The sequence below is a fragment of the Oncorhynchus masou genome, unplaced genomic scaffold, assembly GCF_036934945.1.
Source record: "Oncorhynchus masou masou isolate Uvic2021 unplaced genomic scaffold, UVic_Omas_1.1 unplaced_scaffold_1679, whole genome shotgun sequence".
Classification (NCBI taxonomy): domain Eukaryota; kingdom Metazoa; phylum Chordata; class Actinopteri; order Salmoniformes; family Salmonidae; genus Oncorhynchus; species Oncorhynchus masou.
The window spans coordinates 86,050-107,500 of NW_027006928.1; the positions used below are offsets into that span (position 1 = coordinate 86,050).

Genomic DNA, 21,451 nt, shown 5'->3' on the forward strand with positions numbered 1-21,451 from the left:
TAATATACTCCCCCTAAAAAAATGACATCAAATTCAATAATATTTCATAGAATAAGGCTGATGTCATAAATACCCATCACTATTCTAAAGCTCTGGTGCTGTGCTAGACTGAATACCAAGTGTATCACTATTCTAAAGCTCTGGTGCTGTGCTAGACTGAATACCAAGTGTATCACTATTCTAAAGCTCTGGTGCTGTGCTAGACTGAATACCAATGTATCTAAAGCTCTGGTGCTGTGCTAGACTGAATACCAAGTGTATCACTATTCTAAAGCTCTGGTGCTGTGCTAGACTGAATACCAAGTGTATCACTATTCTAAAGCTCTGGTGCTGTGCTAGACTGAATACCAAGTGTATCACTATTCTAAAGCTCTGGTGCTGTGCTAGACTGAATACCAAGTGTATCACTATTCTAAAGCTCTGGTGCTGTGCTAGACTGAATACCAAGTGTATCACTATTCTAAAGCTCTGGTGCTGTGCTAGACTGAATACCAAGTGTATCACTATTCTAAAGCTCTGGTGCTGTGCTAGACTGAATACCAAGTGTATCACTATTCTAAAGCTCTGGTGCTGTGCTAGACTGAATACCAAGTGTATCACTATTCTAAAGCTCTGGTGCTGTGCTAGACAGAATACCAAGTGTATCACTATTCTAAAGCTCTGGTGCTGTGCTAGACTGAATACCAAGTGTATCACTATTCTAAAGCTCTGGTGCTGTGCTAGACTGAATACCAAGTGTATCACTATTCTAAAGCTCTGGTGCTGTGCTAGACTGAATACCAAGTGTATCACTATTCTAAAGCTCTGGTGCTAACCTAGACTGAATACCAAGTGTATCACTATTCAACTGAATGTATTTATCCAGACATCCTGAATGTTACTCAGTGTCCATTAAAGCTATTGAGGATCAACAGAGTATATGCATTGTATATATCTAAGTAAAACAAACATATAGTGCTGATATTATCAGAATTAAAACAATGCAGCATTAAACCTTTCGTCCCTCTCAATGATACCTCCCCCTTCCCCCGGCAAATTCAAACGAGACTATGCTGATATTATCAAAACATGTGCCAGTTATAGTGCCACCTCATAGTCGATATGAATGTTCTTGCATATGTTGGGTCTTGTTGACAGTGTTTTCAACATGTGTACCAAATTTGTTACAATACAAATATCTGTGACTGATTTGTGTTTCGGACCACATGAAAGTTTATTGGCCATTACGGCCATGTTGTTTTAGGTGCTAGTCTGGAATATATTGCGTTGAGAGACGTTTGTCCATACGTGCCGCATATCAAGTTTCTTGCTGATCGGTCATTCAGTGCAAGAGGAGAAGCGTTTTAAGTGTTTTTAACCAAATTCTAAATGGTGGAAAATCCATTATGGTGGACCTTATGGATCCCTGCTGCAAATGTGTTCCTTGTGAAGAGGTGGACCGATGTCCTGAATTTCATGACTATTGGACAAACTGGGTGAGGGGCGTGACCTTTCAAAATGTGCATTTTCAATTGCTTGTTATAGTGCCTCCACCTGGCCAGTCTTTGTCATTTAGAAAATGCCAGATCTCTGCAGCAAGACACATCATACAACCAAGTTTCATCAAAAACAGTCTGATATCTCAGTCTGAGATATCGCGTGTGACAAACATACAAACGTGCTATCAGACAGAGACAGAGCCAAAGTCCCCTCCCCAATTTCATCATGGGGGACAGTAATCAGAACAACCTCTGAATTCTCTCTCCCAGATATGAAGTCATACCTTGTTGTGAGCCTGAGATATTGGTAATACAGGTCAACTGTTACATTGCTGCTGCATTCTGTACTCATCATGTCTAACAGACTGACAGTGTTATTCATAGGCTTTGGTTTTTCCATTTATATCTAGAGGTTGGACGTTAGCGCGTGGGGCACACTGACAGTGTCCCCTCGTTACTCAGTATGTGTTACACCTGTGCTGGTTTGTCATCTCATTAGTGGGAAGGTGTTGGCCCAGGTGATATTGAAGAGCGGCCGGCCCAGTGCTCCGTTAAGATCAGATAAAGGATTGTTCTTTTAGAAGTCAAATAATAATAACAAACATCAGTTAATAAACTACAGTGAAATATTCTCCCTGGTGTTTTATGAAAGAGTGAACTCTATTTGAGGTACTTCAAACTCAGTCTGTGTGATTGACAGGAGAGATGATTAGAGGAGTAGAGTTTTTACCACCATCATTGAGCAAAGGGCTGAAGTATGGATATAGTTTCTCAGTGAAGGTGTAGCCAGTGAAAGAGTAGATATGAGACCTGGCCTCCACATCATAAAAGGAGACCTGACCCTCCTCATAATCCACAAACACCCCCACCTTCTGGGGCTTCTCTCTCATGCAGAGGTGGACACGGGTCGGGGCACAAGCTATGTACTTACTCCCATCCCTCAGGATCACTGCCCAGCGTCCATTATCAGGGCTTAATGCGACAGTCCCCTTTCTGTTGATAGACTCTCTGGCCACTCCTAAATTCCACTCAGTCTTCCCTGTAACAGTTACCTCATAGTAGAATCTCCCTGAGGAGAAGCCTTTCTTTCCCAAGACATTAACGGCAGAATCAAACCTCTTTGGGTTATCAGGGAGCTTCTGTTTTTTTTCTCCAGTTCTCACTTCTTTCCCATTTTTAGACAGAATGAGCCAGGGGCTGGCTGTATCAGGGTCCAGAATAACATCCACTGCATACTGCTGAATCCTCTTCAGCTCATCATCAAACAACCTCTTCATCTCACTCATGACTGTCTCTTCTAGCTGAGACACGGCTCTCCTCACAATCCCCACACACAGATCACTGTCCTTGGTGAGTGGAGGGCTGCACAGGGATGGGAAGCTCTGGAGGAGGTTTAGGTCATCCTCAGTGTGTGAGAGCTGCTCCAGCTCAGTGCTTCTTCTCTTTAGCTCAGTGATTTCCTGCTCCAGCTCTTTAATGAGTTCTTCAGCCTTCCTCTGTGACTACAATACATCCAGACAGATAGAGCACAGGAATTGCTCTTCATACAGGAGACTACTGGAGATGGCCATATCTAGACAGAGAAAGAAAAATCAAACCGTAAAAAACCCCATCTAGAATCAGTCAACTAAATTGTAGTTTAAGCTTTAGAGTTTCCAACATTGTGTCATGGAGAGATACTAGCCATTTTAGAAAATAGTACTTTAACTAAAGAATAAAGAGTTTTAATATACTGTTGGAAAATATAAATAATTTACTCACATCAAACATGGTTGAAATGAATCTTAATTTAACTTATCTGTCCATGTTAATCTCTCTACTCACCTGCATACGTTTGTGGGTAATATCTTTGTATTTTCTGTGATATAGCAGACTGTGTATTTAATAGATATTTCTGAAGAGCTGGGGAGAGTTTATTCCGTACTCAATACACTGTATACTTAAGTTTCATTTCAGCAAAGTGACATTGTAATGCTCCTCCAAATCCACTTCAGCAAAGTGATGTTGAAATGGTCCTCCCCTCTTCCTGGAACAGTTAACTCCTTACATGGCTAAACTCTCTGATGCCAGTTTTCCATTGCCTGTAGATTGTGAATTTTATAGCATGGATATTTTTTATTTAGATTTAAGCCAATAATACATTATTTAAGTTAAGGTGACTGTCCACTGTCATGTTTCTCTTGATCGTTTCCATCATTCACTCACTAATTCTTTGCCTTTATTTCCACAATGAGTGTCATGTTATTATCAGTTCAGAAAGGCAGACGGACCAGGTACATGTACATTTATTTTGTTGTAAAAAAAACACATCTTTGAGAATTATATACACTGATGAGTCAGAAACAAACCATTCATTACACACAACCCAATATCACATATATTTCCCCACAGTTACATAAGTCTACTATTCCAAACTGATGTCATAAATAGCCATCACTATTCTAAAGCTCTGGGACTGTACTAGACCAAATACCAATTCTATCCCTTTCAAATGGATTTGAAAAATCCTCAATGTTACTCAGTGTTCATTACAGCTAATGAGGATCAACAGAGATATACAGTGTGCATAATACCTACACTCTTAAAAAAGGATTCCAGAAAGGTTCTTTACGGAGGGATAGGGTTCTACCAAGAACTCTCTTGATCAGAAGAACCCTTTTTGGAAGACAATGGTTCTTTGATGATTCTTTGGAAGGCAAAACGGATTCTTTGGAAAGCAAGAAGCGTTCTACATAGAACCATATATAATATTTCCCAGCATGCTCTATTGCGGGAAGATTTTCAGAATAGTTTGTTTTACTGTAATATCTGTGTTTTTGCATATACATTGAATGGTTGATTAATTGTATGCTACACAAAGATAATATCTAAACTAATCCAATCTGTTTGTAATTGGATTTATTGCACCCGTTACTGAGATAGTTGTTCCAGTTTAAATGATTGCCGTTGTCTCAGTATTCAATCTTTCCTACCCTGCAGTCATTCTGAATGCAGGTTGGGGGTGATTAACAATTCCCCTTGTTGGATATCCTAACACTGGCTGGATTTAGGAATTACACATCACTTTGCAAGCCAGCATAATGTGACTATCAGGCCTTAAGTGGCCTGTAAACCAGGAGATTCCTAACATAACTAGGCCTTATGATACATGCAATGCATTGTCATAAATAATTACATTTTAAAGGCTAATAAGGCTGGTGGAACCGTTCATAGAGTGTCCTAAGAAGAACCCTCCAAAGATAAAAGGTTTCTCGGTAGAACCCTTCATGGCAGTTCTGTGAAAAACCTTTAGATGTTAGTAGTTCTTGGTAGAACCCTACATAGAGGGTTCTAGGTACAACCATAGAGACGGAGTTATTTGAAGAACCCTACGTAGTGGGTTATAGATAGAACCCTCTGCAAATGGTTGTACCCAGCACCAAAAGGGTTGCCCCATGGTTACAAACCAAAAACACCTGCATGGCTCTACTTAGCACTTATTTTCTAAAGAGTGTAGGTAAAACAAACATGTAGTGCTGATATTATCTGATAAAAAATAACATCCCCTGAAATGTCTCCCAGATATGAAGTCATACCTTGTTGTGAGCCTGAGATATTGGTAATACGGGTCAACTGTTAGATTGCTGCTGCATTCTGTACTCATCATGTCGAACAGACTGACAGGTGGACTGCTGACTATAACAGACAACAAGCACATCAGTAATACTCTACAGTGTAATATTCTCCCTGGAGTTTCATAAAAGAGAAGTCTAATTGAGGTACTAATTTTACAGGTCACTTCCTTTCAGGTTCAAACTCAGTCTGTGTGATTGACAGGAGAGATGATCAGAGGGGCAGAGTTTTTACCACCATCATTGAGCAAAGGGCTGAAGTACGGATATAGTTTCTCAGTGAAGGTGTAGCCAGTGAAAGAGTAGATATGAGACCTGGCCTCCACATCATAAAAGGAGACCTGACCCTCCTCATAATCCACAAACACCCCCACCTTCTGGGGTTTCTCTCTAAGGGAGAGGGGGGTAAAGATGGGGGCACAAGCTGCGTACTTACTTCTATCGGTCAGGACCACAGCCCAGCATCCACTATCAGGGGACAGTGTGATATTCCCTTTCCTGTTTATAGACTCTCTGGCCACTCCTAAACTCCATCCAGTCTTCCCTGTAACAGACACCTCATAGTAAAATCTCCCTGAGGAGAAGCCCTCCTTTCCCAAGACAATAAGGACAGGATCAAACCTCTTTAGGTTATTAGGGAGATTCTGTCGTGTGTCTCCATATTTTACTTCTTTCCGATCCTCAGACAGGATGAGTTCACTTTGTGCTGTATCAGGGTCCAGAGACACATCCACTGCATACTGCTGAATCCTCTTCGGTTTGATTTCAGGCAGCTTCTCAATCTCTTTATTCAGTGTCTCCCCCAACTGACACACCGCTCTCCTCAAACTCATCACACAGAGATCACTGTGAACACTGACCTCAGACCAGTCCTTGGTGAGTGGAGGGGTGCATAAGGATGGAAAGCTCTGAACTAGATGGAGGTGATCCTCAGTGTGTGAGACCTGCTCCAGGTCAGTGCTTCTCCTCTTTAGCTCAGTGATTTCCTGCTCCAGCTCTTGAATGTGTTCTTCAGCCTGCCTCTCTGCTGCTTTCTGCTTCTTCTCAATCATCTCAATGAGATCAGCCTGGTTCTTTTCAATGGAGAGCATCAGAACAGTGAAGACCTGAGCACTGTCTGTGATCTCTCTCTCTCTGAGTTTCTCTTGCTGAGCTCTACTGAGTGTTTGATCTCCTGAACCTTCTCCAGTTTCTCCTGGATTTGCTGTTGCACTTTTGCCTGTGTTTTTTCCAATTTACCCTTCCTTTCTCCAAACTCTTCCTCTAGAGGGACAGTATGGTGAGTCTCGTGGTCTGATTTTATGCACAAGACACAAACACACATCTGGTCATTCCTACAGAACAACTCCAGGAGTCTTTTGTGTGTCTTGCAAATTCTGTCTTCCAGGTTCTCAACAGGGTTGATCAGCTTGTGTCTCCTTAAGGCTGCGACTCTCTGATGAGGCTCCAGGTGAGTCTCACAGTAAGAGGTCAGACACACCAGGCAGGACTTCAGGGCCTTGAGCTTCGTCTCAGTGCAGACATCACAGGACACTTCTCCAGGTTTGACAGGGCATTGGTCTGGGCTGCTGGTAGCTTTCCTTTTAACTGACTTCCTGAACTCAGCAGCCATCTCAGAAATTAAAGCATTAACAAAGAGAGCAGGTCTTTTATCAAATGTATTTGTACACATGGGGCACTGGCACAGGTCATTGGTATCCCAGTACTTCCTGATACAGGCCATGCAGAAGTTGTGTCCACATTGAATAGAGACTGGCTCAGTGAACACATCCAGACAGATGGAGCACAGGAACTGCTCTTTCGACAGGACATTGATGGAGGATGTCATATCTAGACAGAGAAAACGTTAAACTAATGTTTTATCTTGGAAAAATAGGTTCCACAAATGTTATTTGCAGAGGGATACGGTTTTACCAAGAACTGTTGTGATCAGAAGAACCCTTTTTGGAAGAAAACGGTTCTTTGTAAATCAAAGGGTTCTACCTGGAATGTGTAACATCCTAAGAACTGTTTTTTGGAAGAAAGGTTTTTTTTGATGATTCTTTGGAAGGCAAGAAGGGTTCAACAGAATCATACATAATATTTTACAGCATGCTCTATATGCTCTAGGTTTTCAGAATTTGTTGTTTTACTGTACTAATGTATCTACTGTACTAATGTGTTTATGTATGTACGTTGATACATTTTATGCAACACAAAGATAAATAACATACAGTTTTCTAAACTAATCCATTCTGTTAGTTACTGGATTTATCACACATGTTACTGAAATGGTTGTTCCAGTTTAGATGATTGAGGTAGTCTCTCTATTCAATCTTTCCTACCCTGCAGTCATTCTGAATGCAGGTTGTGGGTGATTAGCAATTCCACTTGTTGGATATCCTAATTCTGGCTGGATTCCAATATGAATTACACATCACTTTGCAAGGCCTGTAAACCAGGATATTTCGAACAACACTGTGTTAGGGTATAACTAGGGCCTCAAAGAAAGACCTTATTATATATGTTATGTCTTGTATTGGCTCCCGAGTGGCGCAGTGGTCTAAGGCACAGCATTTCAGTGTTAGAGGTGTAACTACAGACACCCTGGGTCGAATCCAGGCTGTATCACAACCGGCCTAGATTGGGAATCCCATAGGGCGACTCACAATTGGCTCAGCGTTGTCCGGGTTTTGCCAGTGTAGGCCGTCATTGTAAATAAGAATCTGTTCTTAACTGAATTGCCAAGTTAAATAAAGGTTCAATCATTAAAACAATAAAATTCAACTACATTTTAAAGGCTAATAAGGCTAGTGGGTTCTAATCGTTCAGAGGGTTTTAGTCGTAACCCTCCAAAGATAAAAAGGTTCACGGTAGAAGCCTTCATAGACAGTTCAAGCAAGAACCTTTAGCTGATAATTCTTTGGGGGTACAACCCTTCCTAGAGGGTTCTAGGTAGAACCATATACAGGCAGTTAACTTATGGGTACAAGCCAAAGAACCCTGTATGGTTCTACTTAGCACCTTTTTTTCTAAGAGTGTATAATCAGTTGTAGTTTTAGCTTTAGAGTTTCCAACATTGCGTTATGGGCGGATACGAGCCAATCTTGATACAATGTGTTACCATATAGCATTGAAAATAGTCCCCTAACCAAGGGATAAAGAGTTGAAACATACCGTTGAAAAAGAAAAAGGATTTGCACACAGTAAACACGATAAAGTAACAGAGTTAGTAAACACACTAAAGCTTACCCACAAGTTGTCTGTCCATGTTAATCTCATCACTCACCTGCATGTGTTTGTGGATAATATCTCTGTCCTTTCTGTGAGAAAGATATAGATATATCTGAAGAGCTGAGGAAAGTTTGGTACTGTACACAATACACTGTGTACTTCACTTTCATTTCAGCTTAGTGACAGTGCAATGCTCCTCCCCATCCACATTTCTTCCCCATCCACTGTTCCTCATGGAAGTTAACCCATTACATTGCTGAACTCTCAGATGCCAGTTCTCCATTGTCTGTAGAGTATGAATTGTTAGTGTGTGTGTATATATATATACACACACACACACACACACACACACACACACACACACACACACACACACACACACACACACACACACACACACACACACACACACACACAGTACCAGTCAAAAGTTTGGACACACCTACTTATTCAAAGGTTTTTCTTTATTTTTACTATTTTCTACATTGTAGAGTTTGAAGGTCGGCCTTGAAATACATCCACAGGTACACCTCCAATTGACTCAAATGATGTCAATTAGCCTATCAGAAGCTTATAAAGCCGTGACATCATTTTCTTGAATTTTCCAAGCTGTTTAAAGGCACAGTCAATTTAGTGAATGTAAACTTCTGACCCACTGGAATTGTGATACAGTGAAATAATCTGTCTGTAAACAATTGTTGTAAAAATTACTTGTGTCATACACAAAGTAGAAGTTCGAACCGACTTGCCAAAACTATAGTTTGTTAACAAGAAATTTGTGGAGTGGTTGAAAAACAAGTTTTAATGACTCCAACCTAAGTGTATGTAAACTCAACTTCAACTGTATCTGATGAAAAATCATCATAACATACCATGTTATGATCCTGAGATATTTGGTAATACTGGTAGCCTATGTTACATAGCTGCTGCATTCTGTACTCATCATGTCTAACAGAAAATAAACTACAGTGAATTATTCTCCCTGATGTTTGAAACCACTCTAAATGAATTTAGCTATTTATTTTACAGGTCACTTACTTTCACGTTCAAACTAAGTCTGTGTGATTGACAGGAGAAATTTTAATTTATAATTTTTACCTTTATTTAACCAGGCAAGTCAGTTAAGAACAAATTCTTATTTTCAATGACGGCCTAGGATCAGTGAGTTAACTGCCTGTTCAGGGGCAGAACGACAGATTTGTACCTTGTCAGCTCGGGGGTTTGAACTTGCAACCTTCCGGCTACTTGTCCAACGCTCTAACCACTAGGCTACCCTGCTGCCCCATGATCAGAGGGGCAGAGTTTTTACCATCATGATTAACACCAGGGTTGAAGTATGGATATAGTTTCTCAGTGAAGGTGTAGCCAGTGAAAGAGTAGATATGAGACCTGGCCTCCACATCATAAACAGAAACCTGACCCTCCTCATAATCCACAAACACCCCCACCTTCTGGGGCTTCTCTCTTAGGGAGGATCACTGCCCAGTGTCCATTATCAGGGCTCAATGTTATTGTCCCCTCTCTGTTGCCCGACACTGTTGAGACTCCTAAATTCCACTCAGTCTTCCCTGTAACAGTTACCTCATAGGAGAATCTCCCTGAGGAGTAGCCCTCCTTTCCCAAGACATTAACGGCAGAATCAAACCTCTTTGGGTTGTCAGGGAGATTCTGTCGTGTGTTTCTATCTTCTACTTCTTTCCGATCCTCAGACAGGATGAGTTCACTTTGTGCTGTATCAGGGTCCAGAGACACATCCACTGCATACTGCTGAATCCTCTTCAGTTTGATTTCAGGCAGCTTCTCAATCTCTTTATTCAGTGTCTCCCCCAACTGACACACCGCTCTCCTCAAACTCATCACACAGAGATCACTGTGAACACTGATCTCAGACCAGTCCTTGGTGAGTGGAGGACTGCACAGGGATGGGAAGCCCTGGAGGAAATAAAGATGGTCCACGTCAGTGCTTCTCCTCTTTAGCTCAGTGATTTCTTGCTCCAGCTCTTTAATGAGTTCTTCAGCCTGCCTCTCTGCTGCTTCCTGCTTCTTCTCAATCACCTCAATGAGATCAGCCTGGTTCTTTTCAATGGAGCGCATCAGAACAGTGAAGACCTGAGCACTGTCTGTGATCTCTCTGTCTGAGTTTTTTTTGATGAGCTCTACTGAGTGTTTGATGTTCTGAACCTTCTCCAGTTTCTCCTGGATTTTCTAATGCACTTCTGTCTCTGTCTTTCCTAATTTACCCTTCCTCTCTCCAAACTCTTCCTCTAGAGGGACAGTATGGTGAGTCTCGTGGTCTGTTTTCATGCACAAGACACAAACACACATCTGGTCATTCCTACAGAACAACTCCAGGAGTCTCTCGTGCATCTTGCACATCCTGTCTTCTAGGTTCTCCACAGGGTCGATCAGCTTGTGTCTCTAAGGCTCCATGTGAGTCTCATAGTAAGAGGTCAGACACACCAGGCAGGACTTCAGGGCCTTGAGCTTCGTCTCAGTGCAGACATCACAGGACACTTCTCCAGGTTTGACAGGGCATTGGTCTGGGCTGCTGGTAGCTTTCACTTCAACTAAATTCCTGAACTGAGCAGCCATCTCAACAATGAATGTATTGACGCGAAGCTCTGGTCTCGTGTGTAACATATGCGTACATATTGGACACTGGCACAGGTCAATGGTTTTCCAGTATCCGCTGATACAGGACCTGCTGAAGTTGTGTCCACATGAAGTTGTGACCGGCTCAGTGAATACATCCAGACAGATAGAACACAGGAACTGCTCTTTAGACGTGGGATTGGAGGTAGCCATATGTGGACAAGAATCAGTCAGCTTAGCTGTAGTTTTAGCATTAGAGTTGCCATCATTGCGTTATTGGCAGATATTAGCCAATCTTGATACATGGCGTTACCAAATAACATAGGAAATAATCCTATTACAAAAGGATAAAAAGTTTAGCATACAATAAACACGGTAAAGTTCATCTTCAACTTAACTATCAATGTTCATCTCTACTCACCTTTATGTGTTTGTGGTCATTTATTATCTTTGTCCTTTCTGTGAGATAGTAGACTCAGTGTGTACGTATTTAAGAGATATTTATGAATAACCTGAGTGTGGTACCGTACGCAATACACTGTATACAGTACTTTAGTTTAATTTCTGCAAAGAATGTTGAAATGCTTCTCCCCATCCAATACAGCTATGCACCTTGTTCTTCCTGGAGCAGTTAAGCCAGGACCACTGTTTTCCCACTTGGACAGATTTTGACGGGAGTGAAACCTCTCTCTTCGGCTCTCTCTCTCTGGGAATACTCATCTATTGCGTCAATAGGATTTCTGTACATAATTTTGAGTTAAATCATGTTGTTATGTGTCTTGTGTACCAATCCGTCACCTCAAAGGAAGTCCCTTCAGAAAATGAGTTGTTTAAGTCAAATGATCCAAAACAGTTGTAAATATCACAGAGTGGGCCTTTAACTCTGTTATGTGAATACTAATGTGTGTGTATGCGTATGTGTTTGTCTATCCCACAGCCACCATTGTACTGAATGAGCTGAACTGGACAGACGCATTAGAGGCAGTGTTTAGGAAGAACAAGGAAGAGGATCCTACTCTACTGTGGCAGGTGTTTGGCAGCGCCACCGGATTGGCTCGCTACTTCCCAGGTGAGTAGCCAGCCAGCCAATTGGCTTACGCCCTCAGCCCATGACCTTAAAGTGGCTATTGATGGAGACGTAATGCGCTGGGCCACTTTGTCACGTTGTATTTACTCAGCACTCACACACACTGAAAAAATACACAAAGAGAGAGAAAGTTCACTCATTCTCACACACACTCACTCACTCACTCACTCACTCACTCACTCACTCAAACACACACACACACACACACAATAGAGCACTCTCTCACACACACGCGGAGGTTGGGAAAACATTGAGTCACGGCGATCCCTGTGTTTGTCACCAAGGCCTGGGTAGCTATGGGCTTGTGACACAGGGACGGGGACAAGGACACGGGGACAGCCATCAATAGCCTCCTTATGCCCTACCTCTGACATGACCGACCTGAAAAGCACTTTGTGAACATTGTTCATGTTTTTTTTTAAATATACAGTACCAGTCAAAAGTTTGGACACCTACTCATTCAAGAGTTTTTTTTTTATTTATTTATTTATTTACTATTGTCTACATTGTAGAATAATAGTGAAGACATCAAAACTATGAAATAGCACATGGAATCATGTTGTAACCAAAAAAGTGTTAAACAAATCAAATAAAAAAGCCAGTCTTTGCCTTGAGAGTTTTGCACACTCTTGGCATTCTCTCAACCAGCTTCATAAGGAATGCTTTTCCAACCATCTTGAAGGAGCTCCCACATATGCTGACCACTTGTTGGCTGTTTTTACTTCACTCTGCAGTCCAACTCATCCCAAACCTTCTCAATTGAGTTGAGGTTGGGTGATTGTGGAGGCCAGGTCATCTGATGCAGCACTCCATCACTCTCCTTGATCAAATATCCCTCATCGTCCTGTTGCCTGTTGGAAAACAAAGGATTGTCCCACCAAGCGCAAACCAGATGGGATGGCATATCACTGCAGAATGCTATGGTAGTCATGCTGGTTAAGTGTGCCTTGAATTCTAAATAAATCACAGACAGTGTCACCAGCAAAGCACCCCCACACAATCTCACATCCTCCTCTATGCTTGACTGTGGGAACCGCACATGCAGAGATCAATCAATCAAATGTATTTATAAAGCCCTTTTTACTTCAGCTGGTGTCACAAAGTGCTATACAGAAACCAGCCTAAAACCCCAAACAGCAAGCAATGCAGATGTAGAAGCACGATGGCTAGGAAATACTCCCTAGAAAGGCAGGAATCCAGGAAGAAACCTAGAGAGGAACCAGGCTCTGAGGGGTGGCCAGTCCTCTTCTGGCTGTGCCGGGTGGAGATTATAACAGAACATGGCCAAGATGTTCAAATGTTCATAGATGACCAGCAGGGTCAAGTAACAATAATCACAGTGGTTGTCGAGGGTGCAACAGGTCAGCACCTCAGGAGTAAATGTCAGTTGGCTTTTCATAGCCAATCATTCAGAGGATCTCTACCGCTCCTGCTGTCTCTAGAGAGTTGAAAACAGCAGGTCTGGGACAGGTAGCACGTCCGGTGAACCGGTCAGGGTTCCATAGCCGCAAGCAGAGCAATTGAAACTGGAGCAGCAGCACAGCCAGGTGGACTGGGGACAGCAAGGAGTCATCAGGCCAGGTAGTCCTGAGGCATGGTCCTAGGGCTCAGGTCCACCGAGTGAGAGAGAGAAAGAAAGAAAGACAAAATGAAAGAAGGAAAGAGAAAGAGAATTAGAGAATGCATACTTAAATTCACACAGGACACCGGATAAGACAGGAGAAATACTCCAGATATAACAGACTGACCCTAGCCCCCCGACGCATAAATACTGGAGGCTGAGACAGGAGGGGTCAGGAGACACTGTGGCCCCACCCGACGATACCCCCGGACAGGGTCAAACTGGCAGGATATAAACCCACCCACTTTGCCAAAGCAAAGCCCCCACGCCACTAGAGGGATATCCTCAACCAGCAACTTACCATCCTGAGACAAGGCCGAGTATAGCCCACAAAGATCTCCGCCACGGCACAACCCAAAGGGGGGCGCCAACCCGGACAGAAAGATCACGTCAGTGACTCAAACCACTCAAGTGACGCACCCCTCCTCGGGACGGCATGGAAGAGCACCAGTAAGCCAGTGACTCAGCCCCTGTAATAGGGTTAGAGGCAGAGAATCCCATTGGAGAGAGGGGAACCGGCCAGGCAGAGACATCAAGGGCGGTTCGTTGCTCCAGTGCCTTTCTGTTCACCTTCCCACTCCTGGGCCAGACTACACTCAATCATAGGACCTACTGAAGAGATGAGTCTTCAATAAAGACTAAAAGGTTGAGACCGATTCTGGTTCACTCACATGGGTAGGCAGACCATTCCATAAAAATGGAGCTCTATAGAAAAAAGCCCTGCCTCCAGCTGTTTGCTTAGAAATTCTAGGGACAGTTAAGGTGTCCTGCGTCTTGTGACCGTAGCGTACGTGTAGGTATGTATGGCAGGACCAAATTGGAAAGGTAGGTAGGAGCAAGCCCATGTAATGCTTTGTAGGTTAGCAGTAGAACCTTGAAATCAGACCTGGCCTTAATAAGGAAGCCAGTGTAGAGAGGCTAGCACTGGAGTAATATGATAAAATATTTTGGTTCTAGTCAAGATTCTAGCAGCCGTGTTTAGCACTAACTGAAATAAGATCTTAACCAGGCTACAACTTGTCCGTGTAGACCAATGTGGGTTTCCAATCTCTCCAAAAGAATGTGGTGATCGATGGTATCAAAAGCAGCACTAAGGTCTAGGAGCACGAGGACAGATGCAGAGCCTTGGTCTGACGCCATTAAAAGGTAATTTACCACCTTCACGAGTGCAGTCTCAGTGCTATGGTGGGGTCTACAACTAGACTGAAGCGTTTCGTATACATTGTTCGTCTTCATGAAGGCAGTGAGTTGCTGCGCAACAGCTTTTCCAAGCTTGTTGAGAGGAATGGGAGATTTGATACAGGCCGTTCACCTACTCTGCGTCTCACAAAGACACGGCGGTTGGAACCAAAAATCTCAAATTTGGACTCCTCAGACCAAAGGACACATTTCCACCGGGCTAATGTCCATTGCTTGTGTTTCTTGGCCCAAGCAAGTCTCTTCTTATTATTGGTGTCCTTTAGTAGTGGTTTCTTTGCAACAATTTGACCATGAAGGCCTGATTCATGCAGTCTCCTCTGAACAGTTGATGTTGAGATGTGTCTGTTACTTGAACTCTGTGAAGGATTTATTTGGGCTGCAATATGAGGTGCAGTTACCTCTAATGAACTTATCCTCTGCAGCAGAAGTAACTCTGGGTCTTCCTTACCTGTGGCGTTCCTTATCAGAGCCAGTTTCATCATAGCGCTTGATGGTTTTTGCGACTGCACTTGAAAAAACTTGAACAATTCATGACATTTTCCACATTGACTGACCTTCATATCTTAAATGAATGATGGCCTGTCACTTCTCTTTGCTCATTTGAGCTGTTCTTGCTTGCCATAATATGAACTTGGTCTTTTACCAAATAAGGCTATCTTCTCTATACCACCCCTACCTTGTCACAACACAACTGATTGGCTCAAACACATTAAGAAGGAAAGACATTCCACAAATTAACTTTTAACTGTTAATTGAAATGCATTCCAGGTGACTACCTCATGAAGATGGTTGAGAGAATGCCAAGAGTGTGCAAAGCTGTCATCAAGGCAAACGGTGGCTACTTTGAAGAATATAAAATCTAATACATATTTTGATTTGTTTAGCACTTTTTTGGTTACTACATGTGTTATTTAATAGTGCTGATGTCTTCACTATTATTGTACTTTGTTGAAAATAGTACAAATAAAGAAAAACTCTTGAATGAGTAGGTGTGTCCAAACTTTTGACTGGTACTGTATTTCAGATTTGTTGAATATAATAACATCAGCTGAAACAGTATTAAGTGTGTGCTAAAAAAATCTATTCACTCTTTATGGTAGTAAGTTAAACTGGGATTTAAGTTGAGAAAAAAGAAGAAACCTACACACTGCTCTTGCTAGTATCACTGCTGTTATTAAGCTTTATGTGTCAGCCTTAAGGCCTTCTTTAGAGCTTTTGTGAGTGTTTTTCATTTGCACCCTTATGTAGACATTGCTCCACCCACATCCGTTCAATGCAGCGAATGGTGTTGAAGTCAAGGAAAATGAAACGTGTTACCAAATATAACAATGTGCATTTCAGAAGCATTCTAATAAAATGTGTACATAGAACCTATTTATCACGTCTGTAAAACCTCATTTATAATAAAAGTGAGTTGAATATAAAATGCAGTGTTTAAAGTCAAACTGTTATGATGTATGTAACATTCAGCTGGTGAGTAGTCTCTGTCTGGACTCAAATGAAGCATTATGCTTTTACTGTGAAGGGTGTTGTCTTTTCAAATGCACTTTAAATAAAGCTTGATTTGATTTAAATTGTCTTTGTTCCCAGCATCCCCTTGGATGGACTCGCGAAAAACGCCCAATAAGATTGACCTCTACGACGTCCGGCGGCGGCCGTGGTGAGAGGAGACATTGATGCCTGTATATAGCTCTACCTGTCTCGTTTGTCTCCTCGTTCTCCAACTCTCCTAGTGTTTCTCAGAACCAACATTACCTGCCCTGCTTGAACCTAGCTTTTTGGTCCCCATATTAAACACTGTTTGAGAAACACACACAAATGTGTACACACACACACACACAAAGATGCATAACCCTGTTACTTTACAATTGACATTTAAAAGTCAGCCTGCTTTTGACAATGTTTTTTTCTGTTGGTCTATTTGGTGGAATCAATAGACACGAGGTAAACGTCTCACGTGGTTTTTCACCACTGTATTTATTTGCTTGTTTGTTTACCAGGTACATCCAGGGGGCAGCGTCTCCTAAGGACATGCTGATCCTAGTGGATGCGTGAGTGACTCTCTTTTTGTGATTCATATTTACAGTCACAATCCATTTCATGACCAGTCATAAAAACAAGTTCTGACTCCCCCACCCACCACCACCACCAGCCTGTAATGAGCTTAGAGCTGCATCAGCACTCTCATGACTTGGAAAGACTGAGGAAATAGAATACGTCATGAACTATAGCGAAACCATCATTTGTTTTGCTGTGAATGTACACTACCGTTCAAAAGTTTGGGGTCACTTAGAAATGTCCTTGTTTTTGAAAGAAAAGCCATTTTTTTGTCCATTAAATTAACATCAAATTGATCAGAAATGCAATGTAGACAATGTTAATGTTGTAAAAAAATATATGTTTTGATTTTTTTTAAATGGAATATCTACATAGGCATACAGAGGCCCATTATCAGCGACCATCACTCCTGTGTTCCAACGGCACATTGTGTTAGCTAATCCAAGTTTATCATTTTAAAAGGCTGAATGTTCATTAGAAAACTCTTTTGCAATTATTTTAGCACAGCTGAAAACTGTTGTGCTGATTAAAGATGCAATAAAACTGTCCTTCTTTAGACTAGTTGAGTATATGAAGCATCAGCATTTGTGGGTTTGTTTACAGGCTCAAAATGGCCAGAAACAAAGAACTTTCTTCTGAAACTCGTCAGTCCTATTCTTGTTCTGACAAAGTAAGGCTATTCCATGAGAGAAATTGCCAAGAAACGAAAGATCTCGTACAACGCTGTGTACTACTCCCTTCACAGAACAGTGCAAACTGGATCCAACCAGAATAGAAAGAGGAGTGGGAGGCACCGGTGCACAATTGAGCAAGAGGACAAGTATATTAGATTGTCTAGTTTGGGAAACTGATGCCTCACAAGTCCTCATTGGCAGATTTATTAAAAAGTACTTGCAAAACACCAGTCTCAACGTCAACAGTGACGAGGCGACTCCGGGATGCTGGCCTTCTAGTTCTTTCAAAACAGTTTCTAAGTGATCCCAAACGTTTGAACTGTAGTTTCCACCTAAGAATTCTCAACCACAATTACACTTTTGTTTACATGTTTACATTTGTCATCTTATTCAAAATGAATTACAGTCAGTGGTTAGTATTACACAGACCTTACACATAGGGTCTAAGACCCTGGTTCGATTCCAGGCTTTATCATAACCGGCCGTGATTGTGAGTCCCATAGGGCAGCACACAATTGGCCCAGCGTCATCCGGGTTTGGGTAGGCCGTCGTTGTAAATAAGAATTTCTTCTTAACTGACTTATATAAAGCTTAAATAAAAAATGTAAAATGTAAAAGAAAATTTTCATTGTTTTGGACAAAAATGGGGAAATCCTGTAGGTGTTGTGATGGAGTGCCTACATTTAGGAACTCACTTAGTCGTTTTCTTGTAAAACTAAAGTGACTGGTTGTGTAAGTGCTGCTAGTACCTGTAGCCTGCTTTACACACCTGATACAAGGCAATTACAAGAGTCCCTATAAACTCCCACAATTACTCCCTGGGTATATGGCTATTTAATGTCAAGTACAACAGAAATCACTTGGAAACTTGGAAACGTAGAGCAAGACAGCCAGACTACTTTGTCTTAAAGCTGAAAGATGTCACTTTTTGGGGGACCCAACCCAAATTCACATAGTTATTGATCTGTCATTCTCATTGAAAGCAAGTCTAAGAAGCGGTACATCAACTTCAAAAAGCTGAAAATACAATATTTTGGGTTATGTGAAAGATATTTCACAGCGGTTTAGATGGTATAATGATTCTCTACACTAGACTTGCTTGTTTTGTCACCTAAATAGAAATTAGGCAAACTATTACAATTTTAACAACCAGGAAATGGGGGAGCGATTTCTGCATAGTGCATCTTTAATCAAACCACTATATGCTATTGTATCAACTACACACTAGGCTATCAATGTCATGGTTATCTAGTTAATCAGCAAATCCCTGCTGTATACTGTACATAACATATATAACGGTATCATCTTATTATGTGCTAATGCGAATTGCCTATAGGGAGTTTTTTTGTTGTCATGGAACTAAAACGATTAGTCTATATTAGATGGGTAAAGCCCCTGCCAACGCGACGCACCCTGATTAATCGGCTGTGCCTGGAATGGAAAGGCTGGCACCGCGCCAGCACCTAAATGAGAACAATAAAAAAAATATATAAGAAAAATCAATTTCGCCCCCCCTTTGCTCTTGACGCTAGGTAGATAATTGGCCTGATTGACAGGCTATTTCAACATCACAGCCGTGCTGCTGCCGTCGTGGGGATGCCCGAGCAGAAGGAATATAAAAGAAACAACCCTTCACTCCTCCTTTTTTCCATTCTGTGCATTTTGTCTTTACCTGCAACCAATTAAACCATGTATTTATATACAGACCATCTGCTCTCAACTTCTCTCACATCCAATTTCAACTTGAGTGGTGCTATGTTCAAGTGTCGGCCTATATCATTAAATGTCCAACTCTCGGCGCCGCTACGACAACACCAAATGTCAGAGTTAAAGTGACTCACTCTATGCTAATGTTAGCCTTTCATGTAGCGTTAGCGTCGGCTAGACGAGACATGGTGATAGCGCTTTAAGTCCATTGCTGGGTTAGCCTAATGACGCTAGCCACTCCCCCTCACATGTTTATCCTGATAGGCCTATATCTAGAGAGCCTATTAGTGTTAGCTAAAAGCCTAGTAGTCACGCAGCCTGTGGTTGTTTTAATGCCTCTTTGTCTCTGTATGTGTCCCAAATGGCACCCTATTCCCTATTGTGCACTACTTTTGACCAGAGTCCCATACGGCGCTAGTCAAAAGTAGTGCACTGTATGGGGAATAGGGTAGCACACCATTTAGCACACGACTCATGTCTCCCACTTCATCACACTCAATGTTAGTTTTATAGCTTCAGCCGTGGCAAATTTAAAGGGCAATGTCTTTCTGGGCCCCTGAATGCTAACAGGCTAGTTAGTGGTCTTATTGCATATGTAATGACGGCACCACACTTAGGCCTAGTGCTAAATATGAATTACAGTATGGTGGTGTTGGTTAAGTCAGATACATTTGTTGTTTATGTGGTCTGATTCCCCTTGCTCATTACTCTGCTGCGGATATAGATGTGTTCATCGAAGAGATATTCAATTGAAATTCCTCCACACAAACAAGAGAAATACAACAGACTATTTTAGCTCTTGGCAGAAGGAAGCAATCCAGTTCACGTTAAATCCAGATCAAACAAACACATATTTGTCTGGATAACACAGTCCTAGATGTGTAGCATGGGGTAATAACCTGCTCCTGTGGTACTTAATGCCCTTTCTCTCCTTCCTGTAGGTGTCTGAGTTAACGCTCAAACTGATCCACACCTCCAGACCAGACAATGACTGTTTTTCATGGTTATTTTCCCATTACATTATAGTAATAGGCACGTAATAACACCGTCATAGGTATGTAATAACAGGTTATAACGTCTGTCCGTAGGAGTGGCAGTGTCTCTGGCCTCACCCTCAAGCTAATCCACACCTCTGTCAACGAGATGCTGGAGACCCTGTCTGACGATGACTACGTCAATGTGGTCTATGTGAGTATCCGAGGCAGTTGGCAGAACGTGGTCTTTACACACAGGCTATTTATCGGACGAATGGAATGACTGTGATGTTTACCCATTATAATTATAGGACGAATGGAATGACTGTGATGTTTACCCATTATAATTATAGGACGAATGGAATGACTGTGATGTTTACCCATTATAATTATAGGACAAATGGAATGACTGTGATGTTTACCCATTATAATTATAGGACGAATGGAATGACTGTGATGTTTACCCATTATAATTATAGGACGAATGGAATGACTGTGATGTTTACCCATTATAATTATAGGACGAATGGAATGACTGTGATGTTTGACCCATTATAATTATAGGACGAATGGAATGACTGTGATGTTTACCCATTATAATTATAGGACAAATGGAATGACTGTGATGTTTACCCATTATAATTATAGGACGAATGGAATGACTGTGATGTTTACCCATTATAATTATAGGACGAATGGAATGACTGTGATGTTTACCCATTATAATTATAGGACGAATGGAATGACTGTGATGTTTACCCATTATAATTATAGGACGAATGGAATGACTGTGATGTTTACCCATTATAATTATAGGACGAATGGAATGACTGTGATGTTTACCCATTATAATTATAGGACGAATGGAATGACTGTGATGTTTACCCATTATAATTATAGGACGAATGGAATGACTGTGATGTTTACCCATTATAATTATAGGACGAATGGAATGACTGTGATGTTTACCCATTATAATTATAGGACGAATGGAATGACTGTGATGTTTACCCATTATAATTATAGGACGAATGGAATGACTGTGATGTTTACCCATTATAATTATAGGACGAATGGAATGACTGTGATGTTTACCCATTATAATTATAGGACGAATGGAATGACTGTGATGTTTACCCATTATAATTATAGGACGAATGGAATGACTGTGATGTTGACCCATTATAATTATAGGACGAATGGAATGACTGTGATGTTTACCCATTATAATTATAG

The 21,451-nt window shown here is 41.5% G+C and overlaps 2 protein-coding genes and 1 pseudogene across 2 annotated transcripts in view; 1 reads left to right on the plus strand and 2 right to left on the minus strand.

Annotated features, from left to right (window-relative positions):
• The window catches only part of LOC135531951 (voltage-dependent calcium channel subunit alpha-2/delta-1-like), a gene marked incomplete at its 3' end in the record, with an annotated part of 58,453 nt that overhangs the window by 26,292 nt on the left and 10,710 nt on the right, over positions 1-21,451 (plus strand). The window contains exons 5-8 of the mRNA XM_064959640.1: positions 11,832-11,963; positions 16,393-16,462; positions 16,803-16,853; positions 20,330-20,429. Of these exons, the coding sequence (XP_064815712.1) occupies positions 11,832-11,963; positions 16,393-16,462; positions 16,803-16,853; positions 20,330-20,429 (353 nt within the window). The remainder of the gene's footprint in view (positions 1-11,831; positions 11,964-16,392; positions 16,463-16,802; positions 16,854-20,329; positions 20,430-21,451) is intronic.
• LOC135531949 (E3 ubiquitin-protein ligase TRIM21-like) lies at positions 226-8,466 on the minus strand. The gene is given in 4 exon segments (XM_064959639.1): positions 226-2,980; positions 5,284-6,198; positions 6,201-6,919; positions 8,358-8,466. Coding segments are annotated over 3 exon segments (2,454 nt in total). The 5' UTR covers positions 6,918-6,919; positions 8,358-8,466; the 3' UTR covers positions 226-2,158.
• On the minus strand, positions 9,544-11,107 carry LOC135531950 (E3 ubiquitin-protein ligase TRIM39-like; annotated as a pseudogene).